Consider the following 13,789-nt stretch of genomic DNA (forward strand, 5'->3'; position numbering starts at 1 on the left):
GTTATTTTACAGTCTTTTCGTTCCTCGAATTATCTCGTCTCAATCCGCCTCTACTCTTTCGAGTGTCTTCAGACGCATCATCAATCATCAGTCCAGTAATCAGCCTCCAAGAGGTGAATCTTGCTGTCCAAGCTGCGAATCGTGCTCTCCAAGCTGTGAATATTTCCTTGCAAGTTCTCGATGTGGTCATCCTTTGCCTTTGCCTGCCGCTTCACTTCCTTGAGAGTCTCGCCACGCTTCTTATGTTTGACCATCAGCTTATTGGCAAGCTTACGCGCCGTCTTGTCGGACACGCCTCCGAGGACTTGCTCTTGCAGGTCCTCGATCTCGGTATCCTTTTCCTGCAGCTGTTGCAGGTACTCTTCACTGACCTCGATACTATCAGCATCTCCTCCCTCGCTCTTCTTAGCCTCGGTAAGTTGCTTCGCCAGCTCGGTGTTAGCGTCGACTTGTTCTTGTACTTGCTGCTGTGACACAGCGATAGCATCATCCACCTCCTTGAATTGAGCATTCAACTCAACGATAGTCTCGTCTTGCTCCTTGGACTTCCTCGTCAGCACTTCCATGGCCTCTTCGTGGCCCTTGTAGTAGTCGCGAAGCTCTTGCAGCTCATCCTTCAACTCTTGTAGCTCTGCTTTCTTGATCTCGTACGATGCTGAGAGGTCGTTCATAGCTGCGCTATGCTCGCCGGTCTTGGTCATGTAGGTGACCTGAAGCTCCTTATGCTCACCCTTCAGTGTCTGCAATGCTGCATGCTTGGCCTTGAGTTCGACAGTGAGCTCGTCTTTGGTGGAACGCTGATGGTCAAGTTCGATGGTGATGTCGATGTTCCGGCTTTGGAGGTCCGTATGGTACCTGCGCATATCTTCTAGCTCATCCTTCAGCTCCCGCAACTCCGCTCGCTTGGCCTCATGCTTCTCCTTATTGGCTCCTTCACTCTTCCTGAGCTCGGCAACTTCCTTGTACGCCTTCTCGACTTCCTTGTCTCGTCCATGTACATCGAGACGCAAACGAGAGATATCATGATCTCGTTGCTGTACTTGTGACTGCGACTGGGCGAGAAGCCGATCCCCTTCCTCGATCTTGGTGTTGAGTTCATCGATGATCTTCTCTTTGCTTTTGAAGGCGAGGCGAAGCTCAAGATGCTCGTTCTTCAGCTCGGCCAGCGCAAGCTTGGTCGAGTGAAGCTCGTCTCGTTGGTCGACGTGGGCCGCGTTCTTGAAAGAGAGGTCGTTGTATGCTGCGGAGAGGTCGCTGTTGCGCTCTCGAAGGTCCTTGATGACATCACGAAGATCCTTGACGGTATCACGGGAGTCACGTCTCGCTTCCTTCTGGACTGTAATGGTGTCGCGGAGGTCTTGTGTCGACTGCTCTTGCATGGCAAGGGTGTTGCGAAGGACTTTGTTCGCTTCCTTGTGCGTTCCGATAGTGAACTCTAGGAATCCCATCTCCATCTTGTGAAGTGGGTCGGCTAAATGCTTGGTCAGTGGGAGCGGCTTGAAGGGAAGTCTTACATACGCATCGTCGGGCCATCTAACATGCGGCGACGAGCTTCTGACTGACCAAGAGAGCATGGCTCGATCCATCCAGCCACATCTGGGGCGGGAGGCAGCGGAAGACGGGGAGGCAGGTGAGCAAGTAGTGACTGAGTGGTAGTGTGCGGTCGCCGGCTCGGAAGATGTCCCTGCGGATCGGGGACGTATGGCAGAGACATGGATAGAAAGCGACTCAGCTGAGGGGAGAGCAGAGTCTGATCGATCTGAGGCTGCAGGACTGGAGGACTCGCGCGTCAAAATGTGAGTGTGTGAGACCGGCGTGGGCGGAGAAACAAACGCAGGTAAAGGCGGATATTGACTCCCACAGTGCGCCAAGCGAGGAGCTGACTAACGCTCGTTCTCCTTCACTTTCGATTTCGGTATTCCCGAATACATCAGCTTTTGCGTTTGGAATGCGCAATTGTGAAGGGAGTGAGGTGTGGACGTCGACGTGAAAGATCGCCACTGGCGACGCCGGGTATGGAGACGAAAATGACTGACGGCAAACCTCAAAGAATCTTTGCGACGAAACAAACACCTCCGGGCTTACCCATAAGTCCGGTCAAATGTTCTCGCAGCATGTTCACCGCTTTCGTCTTGCGAAAGACTTTGATGACACCGCCGATGGGACACAGACCTTCCCTGCTGCCTGTAGATGTTTGTCGATATGACGATTGTATAATTGAAGGACTTGAAGTATTCGAGCAAGATACTGGTGACTTCAGAAACCAGTATATCGAGGTGACGTCGGCAAAGGAGGAAAGTGAATGCGAAAATGGCAGGTGCGAACAACGACATCCTGAGACAGTCCAGGTCGTATGAATCTCGAACCCCGATATCTGCTGGAGGAACATATTACCTTGACAACTTACCAAACACCAGAATAAGTCATAGTGTAGGCCTTAATGGAGATACACGTAAGGTCGCGACCGTCGCACTTACCTCTCAATGTAGTCCGGCAATCGCTGGCTGCATCGTCTGGCATTCGCTCTCGCATTCTTGCTAGATCATTCATTATAAAGCCGATACCTTGATGCATCGATCTTATTGCGAAGATTGAACACTGTGTTATCCGGAAGTTGGTGTAGCTCTCTGAACACCCATCCTCGAACAGTTGAAGTTCTAGCGTCCCTGCCCCACGCGCCATCGTCACTGCCACAACCCAGCCATCAAAGCTCCACCCAAGCTTCCATCCCATGATCTGCCTCTCCACAAATCCATTCAGGCACCCAGCCTTGTCCACAGTTCTGCCTCACGGCCAAGCCCTGAGCCGCAAAAGTATGGCACAATCTAACAACGCATCTTGAAAACATCGTCATACCTGATTAGGCGTACAGCTCTGTACCCCACACTGACATGTTCACTGCCACACACGCCGGGCCGTACAAGCTCCACCAAGCTTTGCCCCTCGGCACATGATGTTCCGACAAAGACGCGCTCACATAAATAAACGCGACGGCCCGTCAATAGGAGAAGATAGCTAAGACGGACAATTACCCCTCCAAAGCTATAGCTCTGCGAATTTCCCCGCTACAACAACACCACCACCCAAACCACCAAATACTCCAACCACCTTCCCGTCACACCAACAACCAGACACCCTAATACAACTTCCACAATGCCAATGTGGCCCGCCTTCACAGACCCCGTCCTCGCTCTTTCGGGCGGTCTTGCAAACGAAGAACAAACTCGCCGCAAAGTAGCCCGTGAGATGGCGATCAAGAACGGAGAAGACCCGGATGCGCTCGACAAGAAAGACCAAGGTCCCCGCAGAATAGGCCAATGGCTTTGGCTAAAACCGGAATGTGTGCAGGAATACAAGAAATGCCATGCGGAGGTCTGGCCGGAGGTGCTGGAGCAGATTAAGGACTCGAATATCAAGGACTGTACGTTGCTCATTACTCATCTGAGCTACCTTTCAATCAGATCGAGCAATATTTACTAACGTCTTTCATCAGACTCGATATATATGAACCTCTTCCCCCGCCCTATGCTCTTCGCATCCTTCAAATACGTCGGCGAAAACTTCGACGAAGACATGGCGCGCATGGCGGAGAACAAGGTCGTGCAGAAATGGTGGAAGATGACGGATAAGATGCAGGAGAGTCCTGTTAAGGGTGCGAAAGGTAGCGCGACGGGGCCCGGATGGTGGGGGCAGACGGAGGAAGTGTTTTATGTGGAGTAGATAGGCAAAGAGAAAGCAAAGAGTGAGTGGAGCAAGAATAGAGGAAGCATGTGTACAAAAGTAAAATTCCTTTGGTATCAAAACAAGGTACTATCCATGGAACTCTCTTCCTAGAGTCACGTGCTCCCTAAAAGCTGCTAGACCGATATAGGCAGTTGCTAGGCTCAAAAGGGTAGCCTCCAAGCCGAATACACCCTCCAACCTGTTTCCTACCAGCTATGCCGGCTCCCCGTGTGGATCTTCCAATACAAGGCTGTGAAACATTGACTTCGCGTATGCAAGCCATCGCCAGGCCTTACGGCATGGCCGGTCACCTTCCGTTGGAAGCTCGGTGCAGGCACACGCGACGCGTCTGGACCCCGCTGTTGTCGGTGCTCGCGACTTTAGGCATCGTGTACTGGGGAATCATACGCGTTTGCTTGCTTCAAAGACTTTACTGATTAGACTCCAAGGTCAGACTGGCTATGCAGTTGTTCTGAGGGGTTGCAAATAGCAGCATCGCGTTGTTGCGTTCTTGTGTATGCCACCTCGGTAGCTAAGTTTACGTGACTATTACCACAAGGAACAACAGAGATGAGTCACTCAAATCTGCACCTGCGCGTTTTTAGTGCAGTGGGCGGATGGTTGTCCATACTTCAACGTCTTTGCCCTAAGGCCAGGTCTTGGAAGACCACTCCAAGTGATCCCGGCTTCTCCTTCCACAATGTACAAGACTAGCTTGACAGGGCGACGTCTGCCTGGTATGATACGCCAAGGAGCTAGTTCCCGTCCAACTCTGGGAACATGTCAAATGGCAAGTCGCCTCCAGCCACAAACCCTTCGCTACTTTACCAACTTGATACCTACATGCCCCCACAATCAGATAACCAGTTCCTGTCACCCTATCATGACGCACCAGGATCGCTATCGCGATGGCGACCTGCAGCTCTATGCTATGTGCAGATAACCACATCACTCCCGTGGACAGTGCATGCATACAGGTCACCAATAGAGAAGAGCAGACTTCACCGCTCTTACTTGTCACCTCGTTCCAGGACTGCGACAGTGTGACATCTGACACGGGTGGCTGCGTGCGGACAGTGCAGCGGAGACGCCTGGTCTTCCATACACTACCTGGGTGATTCACCTGTGCAACATGGCGGGGTTCCATGTTTGGTCGGGGTGCGAGGGGATCCCACGCTCCAGTACAAAACTGGAGTTTTTCCCGTGGCCAGACTCTCGTCAGTGTTAAGTTGATTGACTCACATCGACGTTTAGCCCTCAGTAACAGAGCTCGTGCTACTATTGCACCTTACTTCAAAGCAGCTTTGTTGATGCTCTTCTATCTTGTGCATCGGGATCCTGAACAGACGATACCGGATCATTAATTGTCTGTCACCAAGAAAACTTTTTATTCACTTTGACGCACGAGTCTGAGTTCGTTCGTCCTGCTACACGATATGGATCGTGATCATATCCCGCGATACCGCCCCCCTCAGCGTCCAGAACGAGACGATATCGATCGTTCTCGATCTCTATCGGTCGCGCAGCGCCGTTCGCGCTCCCCTCTACCACTCCCTCACCGGGAGACATTCCGTATTGGAGAAGTATCTTCCCATCGTCTCATGGAGGAATCATCGACGGCAGAATCTTCAGTACAACCTCGCTCTTCCATGAGTGCTCGGTCACGCGCTTCAGCCTTTACAGAAGCAACAAGTGCGCGTTCATTGTATCGATCCAGATTAACCCCCCAAACATCCACTACTTCCTCGATACACCGATATGCCAGCCCAACATCGAGATCACTAGCACGACAGCGCTCTGTGGCGAGGCATACTACACACACGCCTCCTCCTCGACCGTCCGTTCCATGCCAAACACATCCAGACTTCTCGATTGAGGGTGAGCAAGTCCGCAAATCGATCGGAATCACCGATGGTCGAGCCCATATCGATCAGTCAAGACATGCGTCGGCCCAGCAGCCGAGTATTTTATCCGCTTCACCGACCGACGTCCTCAAATTGATCGAAGTCAACGAACAACTCTCGACGCTGTTGACTCAAGGATTCGGTAACAGACACGATCCCCATTCTGATCACAAATCAGAAGGTGTCGCGCTCCATGACCCAAGATACAAGGAGGCAGAGGTACAATCAGGGAAGACCATCGCCTCTTTGATCGCTGCTATCAACCTTGGAAAGAATCATTGGCACAGTTCATGGGATCCACTAGCTGAGGAGGCAGAAAAATCTGTTTCACCCTACGTCAGCGGGCCGATGCGAATTGGCATTGTAGGCGAAACTGGGCAAGGTAAATCTTGCCTTATCGGAGGTCTGTTAGGCGACGAGGGTGTTGTCCAAACCGCAAAGAGTGGCGAGAGCATGACCAGAGTGATTCTGGAGTACCATCACTGGATCGATCACGACTCACGTTTCAAATACCGCGCAATCATCTCTTTCCTCCCGTGGGAATCTGTACAGAAGCGAATCGAGACGTACTTCGAACACTGGAACCACGGGCTTTTGTCACATGAAGACGAGAGCGAGCATGAAGATGAAGAAGGAGATCAAACCCCAGATCCCGCAGGCCCAGATTCTCCAGGGGCAGATACGGAAACAGCTACAGGGGTGTTCCACGCACTCTTCCGTGGAGACCCCAGTTTTGAGGACGAAGAGACCATGAAGGACTACCTGTTGAGCAGTGAACGGGCACCTGTGCGACATGATATGCGAGATCGACTTGTCAGTCGCGCTCGCGACATGTATGATGAGCTTGATTGTCAGGATACAGACATATACAAAAGAACCACCGAAGAACTGTGGCATGAGCTTGCTCGATTCACGCATGGTCGCTCGGCCGATGACTCAAGAGGAGGTTGCGACGCTTGGCCATTTGTCGAAGTTGTCAAAATCGGTGGCCCCTTTGCCCTATCCGAGCACGTCGTCATCGCTGACACGCCGGGTCGAAACGACTTGAATCGCCTTGCGCGTGCCAGCGTGGACGATTACCTACCGTCTTGTTCGTCCGTCATAATAGCGTGCAATATTAGTCGAATCATATCTGACGACAGCCTCCCCAATCAAATTGAGAAGATCCAACATCACCGTCCCGTGACAGTAGTCGCTACATTCTCTGAGGTAAGAGGAATCGATCTATCAGGACGCTCTTACTGACTCCAAGATAGGACGTCGGCCTGGTTCCCAGTAGGCACACTAAGTTCAGCCCAGACGAGAAGCATACGTATGTGAGGCTTCACGAGAAACTCAAACAGCTTCAACAAGAAGAGTTGAGCCCGTCCGCAGCTGAAGCTATACTACGCAACCAGTTGAAGCAAAAGCATATCAAGAAAGCGTACGTGTAGTGCTTGAGGGTTCGGGCATTATTGATACTAATTGGAACATAGCATTGCGCAAGTGCTTGTTGAGGAACGCAGCCGGCGCGTGAAGGAAAGGCTTTTGGCAGCAGCACGGGGCAAAGGCCGTCCTCACGCAGTGTTTTGTGTGTCCGCTTTCGACTATCAGCGTAACATTAGGGGGATTGCTGCTCACGATTCCGCCCTTCTTCCTCTCAGGCCCAAGGACACGGAGATACCTGCATTGAAGCAACATCTCATCTCGTTATGCTCGCCCATGCGAGTAGAAGAGCTAGTCCGCTATGTGGGCGCAACATTACCAGGTCTCATGCTTAGCATGCAGATGGGGATCAACAAACGAACTGATGTGTTCCAAATCAAAATCGAAGGTGGCGTCGAAAATCTGAGTAGTGTAAGTGGTTTAGAGTGCCACGAAAGCCAAACTAATACCGTCCCAGACATGTGTAAAGAAGGTCCATCGATGCATCGACGATGTATTCAGGGATCGAATCGAAAAGCCCTTACTGGTCACCTTGCGTACGCGGCTACCTGCATTTATCGAACGTGCTGAGGAACTGTGCGAAGTGTGGCTTCAGGTGGGATTTGAAAATATCTTAGAGATACCTGCTAACGCTTATAGTGGCATCATAATACGCACAAAACATTTGTCGGCAACCTAGGTAATAGACACCTTCTCATCTATAGAAAGTTCGACTGATGGCGTTCAAGGCAATTACAAAAAGCCTAGAAAGGGCAAGCCCAGTTGGAACCATCAGTTGCTCGAGCAGCACCGCATGAGCCTCAACCCGATTTTTCAGAACATCCATGAAGCTCTATGGAATAGTATCGAACCAGTGAAACGAGAAATTCTGTCAGCAATGGGGAAGCTAGCCGAGGACATTCGCAGTGAGTTGCCTATACGAAACTTGACTCCCTAGCTAACGATATGAAGAGCAGTATCCAGATTCTAGACCTGCTGAGCTGAACCTACTCCTCAACAGCATCTACATGAAATTTGCACCTGTTACCACGACAAAAACCAAGTGCATTACCAATCTGAGAACGTTCATCGAGTAGGTACTCGGCGAGCGGACGCCCCACTTCTTTTGCTGACTTCGACCGTAGGAAGCAGAGATTACGCTGTCTTACTGACACTGACGATATCTCCTACTTCGGGTACGCCATGATCGATGTATACAACAAGAGCAAAGAGACCAGGCGAGGAAACAAAAAGGAGGAGACACGAAAGGTCATGCAACATAGAACGTTCAAGAGACTGCTTCGCGACGAAGATACAACGCCATACCACGCGATTTGTGTAAAACTGAAGAAAGCCATCGATCGTCAAAAGCAACTGATCAAGGAGTACTTGGAGGAGAAGATTGAGTCGTTGTTCCAGGCCATCGGTGATGATCTGAAGCGATTGGGAGTGGAGCAGGCGAGCCTGGACCACCGCGAAGACCGCGAGGTTCGCGAGTCGATTGGCAGGACGCTTTCGAAGGCCAAGGAAGATCTTGGGACGATTGAGGCGTTGTTGAAGGAGAGCGGCGTTGATTGCGATGGTATCAAGGATCAGTTGACGTGATGATCTTTGTATGGATGCGCATAAGATGACATCGGGTAATGAAATTCTATTGCTTAGTGTTGTTGATATTCTTCCTCTCTAAAGTCAACTTCTGCATACTCACCGCACGAATCTGCCCCCTACCTGGGTACTTCCTATGGCGTCTAACAATAAACAATTCACCTAGGTGCCCCGGTCTTCTACTCGCAAACATATTAACTAACAGGAATGGAACATCGTGTATAGTTCATGCTGCTCGTATTTCGTCAGGTTTGCGTCTGCGCTGTTGCATCGAGGATGCGCCAAGTATCCCCCGCGGAGATAGTGTGGCGTGCTGGCGAGATAGTGTGGCGCGTGCGGGAGAGACAGCGTGGTGCGTGCTGGGCTGTCTCGCCTTTGCCACGAACTACCTAAGTACGTTTCCAACAGAGGCCCAGAGATAGATGTCATGAGGCAAACTATACGATTGCCCGCATCGAGGGCTGTACCAGCGCAGAATCAGTCGTCGGCAGATCACAGTCATCACAAACCCAACCACCCAAAGTACCCGTGGACCTTCAATGTCATTGCAATCGGATCATCACGAGGCGAGCGCGCAAACAAGATGATGCATCGAGGTCTAAAGCGACAGCTCTGTTTCGCGACCAGGAAAATACGAGTCCGAGCTGTGACTCTTGTGTTGAAGAAAAGCAAAAACGCAGCGGCAGGCGTGCTCCTATTTCGGGGCGGACTAGACCGCGCTAGCCACCAGCGCTAACATCTCCCTGCATCAGCCACCCACCCAGTTCTCCCAACCATCCCATCTCTCCGACATCGACATGACACACGCCTACGCATGCGCGCTCGACTCGTATGTGGAGACGACAGATGCTACCTGGCCATGATAAAGTTCCGGCCCTGGGACCCGCTGTCAGGGTCTGGCTGCGCACGCTGCGCTACGGCAAGACACCCAGACCAATCGACCGCCGATGCGAATGTGAGGCTGTCACTTGGCGGCGGGATCCACCGCTACTCTTTTGCTACGTATGATGTGCTGGGGTCTGATTCAGATGCTGGGCTTTCAGGGACTGGAGAGATGCATGCAGTGTGGCTTGCGGCTAGCAGGCTCTTCAGATGTTGAGTTGAGTATCCTGGTTGCCATAACGAAGGCACTATGGAGACAGGATGCAATGGTGAGACTAGCAAGTCGGGTCTGCGTCTACTTTCCGCACAATACCCAATCGCCTGTTATGCGTGAATGCGGTCGCGATCTATCTGGATTCGCGGTTACCTGCTATTCATTTCTAATCTAACGACACCCAGATGCTGACCAAGGCCAATCCAACACAACAATCCAACACAACAATCCAACAAAACAACCCCGTTACAACTCCCGCTCAAACTCATGGCTCTGCAACATTGTACCCCCTCGCCCATCTATGCTCACCCTATGCAACCTCCCAACATTCTTCCCCAAATCCAGCTCCACCAAACTATCCTTCCTCTGCCCTCTCCTCATCCGGGACGCAGAGCCCGTCATCTCCTGATCCACAATCTCCGTATCATCAGGCATAACCTCATCCTGCGGTACATCTTCAATGCGAAACAAAAGCTGGTATGCCGGCGCATCGTCCGGGCGATTGGGATCCTTTGTATCCCGGAAAATCGTAATACTGGGAATATGTTTTAACCCCAATTCCGCCTTGTGTTGGACCAGCATAAACGCTTTGTTTGCGCCGACGGGTGTGCCTAGGAGCGCGAGATACTCCTCACTGGACTCGTCTACTTGGACACCTGGCCATTCCGGTACTTCTTTATAGCCTTTGCTTACGAGAATCCGGTTGATGACGGGCACGGTTTCGGTGTTGATGATGTTGCTGCCGAACCAGTATTTTAGGCTTTTGGGATTGGGGTTGCGCAGCCAGAAGGCGGCCATGATGTCGGAGGCTTGGCGGAGGAGAGGGAGTTGGTCCGCTGGGAAGCCTTCGGCGTAGGTATCCATGGCGGCGGGCCAGGGGGCGAGGAAGTTGTGGCCGTAGATTGCTGGAGAGGGGGGTCAGTGCGTGGCGGTGGTGGATGAAGAGGGGTGGAAGGATGTCTTACCTCCTTGTTCAGCATTAAAAGCGAAGCGGTAGTAAGCTCCAGTGGCCTACGTATGTCAGCCAAACTGTCAATGTTTGGCGTATGTCTCTTCCTAGAATACTCACGCCATACTCTTTGTCGTCGTCCTCGTCAGGGAAGTAAGTCTGCATGTCTACCGGGAGGTCATCACCATCATCGTCCACCGCGTTCTCATCCATGTGCTCGATAGAGTAACACTTGTTCTTGCCACCAAATTCCACTGGTTTGGTACTCAGTCCAAGGTTATTCAGCGCAGCCTCTATCCTGTTATTAATCTCTAGGTTTGCGAAGTCGTCCGAAAAGTCGCAGTTGATTTCCGGGTCATAGTAGGCTTCGTGCCAGTACCAGTCCCTTAGCTCGGCTAGATGAAGGTCAGTGTCAATGGCTGCGTAAGGATGGTGATGGAATGAATAGAACTCGCCTTCAAGTGTTCCCTTCCACTGGCTTGCCGCTGATGGCGGATTGCGGTCCAGATAGTTAGGCCAGTTTCGTCCCGCGACTTCATCAGGCATTTCCATGAGGCAACGCAGCCAATTGCCTTTCTTCTTATACTTATCCCAGCTGGCATCGTTCGCGTAGTCGGTGGGGTCGAAGTCCACAGCAGTCTGGACTAGATTCGGCTCGGAGGCGGGGGCTTTGTCGTTGGTAGGTGGGATGCTCACTGCGCTATCGCGACGATCTAGAAGGCTTGATGTAAATGCTGTGGAGTTGGAGGAGCCGAAGGATACTTCGACATGCTTGCTGTAGACCAGCGGTACATAGATCATGGTGAGGAGAAATGCGGTATTCTTCATGGCTGATGCGACACACGGATTCCGTTTCTCGGGGTATGGGTGTGAATTTGGTTGAGCATTGCATTACTCCAAGCGAGAGAAGTCAGGAGTAAACACACCAAGCGCTTCGTCATAGTCGTGAGTGCGCCTAAACAAGTGGATACAAGCGTTGATAGGAAAGCATACGCGGCGAGTGGCGATTGTTTAGGATTGTAGAGTGCAGAGTGAATGCACACTCCGAAGGCGTCTTCAAACTTGCTCAACCCCATAACTAACCACCGCCGTTCTACCGCCCGTATCAAGACTCACCTGATGCAATCTCTGCACATTTCTCCTTGGATTAACCGCCTCCGCCACACTATCCCTCCTCTTGAAGACGTCCTCCTTATCAATGTCCGGATGTAAATTGAAAACCACAACCCCCGTGTCCATGTCGTCAGGCCTTAGAACATCCTCCGGAACGTCTTCAATACGAAAGAGCAATTGGATATCTGCCTGAAACGACGGATTCGCTTTGTAATCCCGAAAGATAGTGATATCGGTGATGCGCTTATCGCCGAGTGCGGCTTTGTGTTGAAGAAGGAGGTACGCGAGTGTTGCGCCTATGGGTGAGCCTGATATAGTGTTAGTAAGAATCAGGTTTTTGTTCTCAAGGCGTTGAAGATATGATATGTCGTAGTATCATGACCCAGGAAAAAAGAGACAGCGCCAACATACCAACCAAAACAGTCCCTTCTTCGCTATCCGCACTGACACGTACACCAGGCCACTCCGGTATCCTGTCATACCCACTCTCCTGCAGTATCTTGTTGATCAGAGGTAATGTCTCCTCGTTGACTACATTATTCGCGAAGTAATACTTCAAACCCTTCGGATTGGGCGTTCTTGACCAATAAGCCGCTAGAATATCGGAAGCGAACTGGAGACGGGGAAGTTCGTTGGGCCGGGGCGTGTGGGCCCAGTTCTGCGTTGCTGCGTGGCGGGGTGCGTCGAGTGACTGGACGAAGAGCGCTCCTTGCTCTGCGTTGATAACGAAGCGGTAGTGCCCTCCTGTAGCGGTGTACGTGTCTCGTTCCACGGCGTACATTTGGTCGTTGGCCGGTACATGCTCTCCGTTTTCGTACTCTTCCTCAGGATCTAGGTGTTCAACTGAGTAGCCCCTGTTCTTTCCTCCTTCGGTAGCCGGTTTGGCGTTTAGGTCGAGTGCGGCAAGCGCGACGCCGATGCGGTTGTACCCATTACCATCATTAGTGAAATCGCAGTGGTGGCCTTGGTGGTATTCGGCCTCGTGCCAGTTCCAGGTCGCGAGCTGCTCTGCGGGTGAGGTAAGCAGAGGCTCGACGTTTTCGAAGAGAAGAGAGGAGGGGTGGATCCTAATGGCTTACCTTGCAGAGTGCCTTGCCATTCACTGCTTGCAGTGGTGGGTACCCGGTCCAAGGGGTCGGGCCATGCTTTGCCTGCTTCCGAGTCGGTCATATCCAGGAGACAATTGAGCCATCCGCCTTTTGTAGCGTATGTGCTCCATGTTTCCGCGTTGGCGATGTTGCTTGGATCATAGTTCGTACGAGGGCGGATGGTGTTCAATCGTGGAGTGCTGTGAAGAGTGGAATCGCCAAATGGTACTTCGATGAGAGTGCTACATACGAGACTCGCGAGACCCGCGAGACCCGCGAGACCCGCGATGCTCTGGAACGATCTCATGGATTTGATATCTTGACGTTGATCAAGTCATGAGTCTTCCAGTCCATCATATGATTTTGGTTGGACATAGCAGCGAGCGGTGGGCACGCGCGGCGAACCGTTTTGGGATAAAATTGACAGTGAAAGAATGCGCACCAAGTGTATTTGTATTGCGTGATTGGCAAACAACTACCAAGGCGGGCTTTAAGAGGCAGCAGATGCAGTAGTTCACACACTTCCTAGAAACCGCGCGCCCACAGAAACTGGTTTAGGATTGGACATCACTATATTCCTCTGAATATCAATATAGTCATAGTCAAGACTAGTCATCTTCTACAGGTGCGACAAACATCTAGAGAAGGGCAGTAAACGCTGGAGATAGAAGAGATGCAAGGCTAAAGAAAGAGGAGGGAACGAAAGAGTATTCGACATGTACCAGAGGTTGCGGGAACCGCGAACCATTCACCAAAATAGATGCAAAAGACGAATATAACTTCTCGACTCAATAGCCGCCAACTCACGATAACATTCCATGGCGACATGGCCGACTCGCCCTGCAATATCTCCATATGGCCCTCCTTTCCTCCCGATGCCTACCCCCTTTCCCACATATCAACTCAC

General features: G+C 51.6%; 6 protein-coding genes across 6 annotated transcripts; 3 read left to right on the forward strand and 3 right to left on the reverse strand.

The window, feature by feature from the left end:
• Positions 1-80: 80 nt before the first annotated feature.
• Positions 81-1,454, reverse strand: J4E79_006403 (uncharacterized protein; the record flags this gene model as incomplete). The annotated part of the gene is made up of 1 exon (XM_049355274.1): positions 81-1,454. One exon carries the CDS (start codon positions 1,452-1,454, stop codon positions 81-83), a length of 1,374 nt encoding a protein of 457 aa, XP_049209947.1.
• A 1,699-nt stretch (positions 1,455-3,153) lies between these two features.
• J4E79_006404 (uncharacterized protein) lies at positions 3,154-3,720 on the forward strand (the record flags this gene model as incomplete). The annotated part of the gene is made up of 2 exons (XM_049355275.1): positions 3,154-3,421; positions 3,494-3,720. The coding sequence occupies 2 exons, from the start codon at positions 3,154-3,156 to the stop codon at positions 3,718-3,720; spliced, it is 495 nt and encodes a 164-aa protein (XP_049209948.1).
• Positions 3,721-4,503: 783 nt separating this feature from the next.
• On the forward strand, positions 4,504-7,060 carry J4E79_006405 (uncharacterized protein; the record flags this gene model as incomplete). The annotated part of the gene is made up of 3 exons (XM_049355276.1): positions 4,504-4,656; positions 5,601-6,413; positions 6,884-7,060. 3 exons carry the CDS (start codon positions 4,504-4,506, stop codon positions 7,058-7,060), a joined length of 1,143 nt encoding a protein of 380 aa, XP_049209949.1.
• An 869-nt stretch (positions 7,061-7,929) lies between these two features.
• J4E79_006406 (uncharacterized protein) lies at positions 7,930-8,636 on the forward strand (the record flags this gene model as incomplete). The annotated part of the gene is made up of 3 exons (XM_049355277.1): positions 7,930-7,957; positions 8,016-8,124; positions 8,177-8,636. The coding sequence occupies 3 exons, from the start codon at positions 7,930-7,932 to the stop codon at positions 8,634-8,636; spliced, it is 597 nt and encodes a 198-aa protein (XP_049209950.1).
• A 1,342-nt stretch (positions 8,637-9,978) lies between these two features.
• On the reverse strand, positions 9,979-11,482 carry J4E79_006407 (uncharacterized protein; the record flags this gene model as incomplete). The annotated part of the gene is made up of 3 exons (XM_049355278.1): positions 9,979-10,637; positions 10,698-10,743; positions 10,802-11,482. The coding sequence occupies 3 exons, from the start codon at positions 11,480-11,482 to the stop codon at positions 9,979-9,981; spliced, it is 1,386 nt and encodes a 461-aa protein (XP_049209951.1).
• A 255-nt stretch (positions 11,483-11,737) lies between these two features.
• Positions 11,738-12,964, reverse strand: J4E79_006408 (uncharacterized protein; the record flags this gene model as incomplete). The annotated part of the gene is made up of 3 exons (XM_049355279.1): positions 11,738-12,102; positions 12,206-12,802; positions 12,874-12,964. The coding sequence occupies 3 exons, from the start codon at positions 12,962-12,964 to the stop codon at positions 11,738-11,740; spliced, it is 1,053 nt and encodes a 350-aa protein (XP_049209952.1).
• Positions 12,965-13,789: the final 825 nt, after the last annotated feature.

This window comes from Alternaria viburni (assembly GCF_023758015.1).
Source record: "Alternaria viburni strain BMP 2772 chromosome Unknown scaffold_13, whole genome shotgun sequence".
Classification (NCBI taxonomy): Eukaryota; Fungi; Ascomycota; class Dothideomycetes; order Pleosporales; family Pleosporaceae; genus Alternaria; species Alternaria viburni.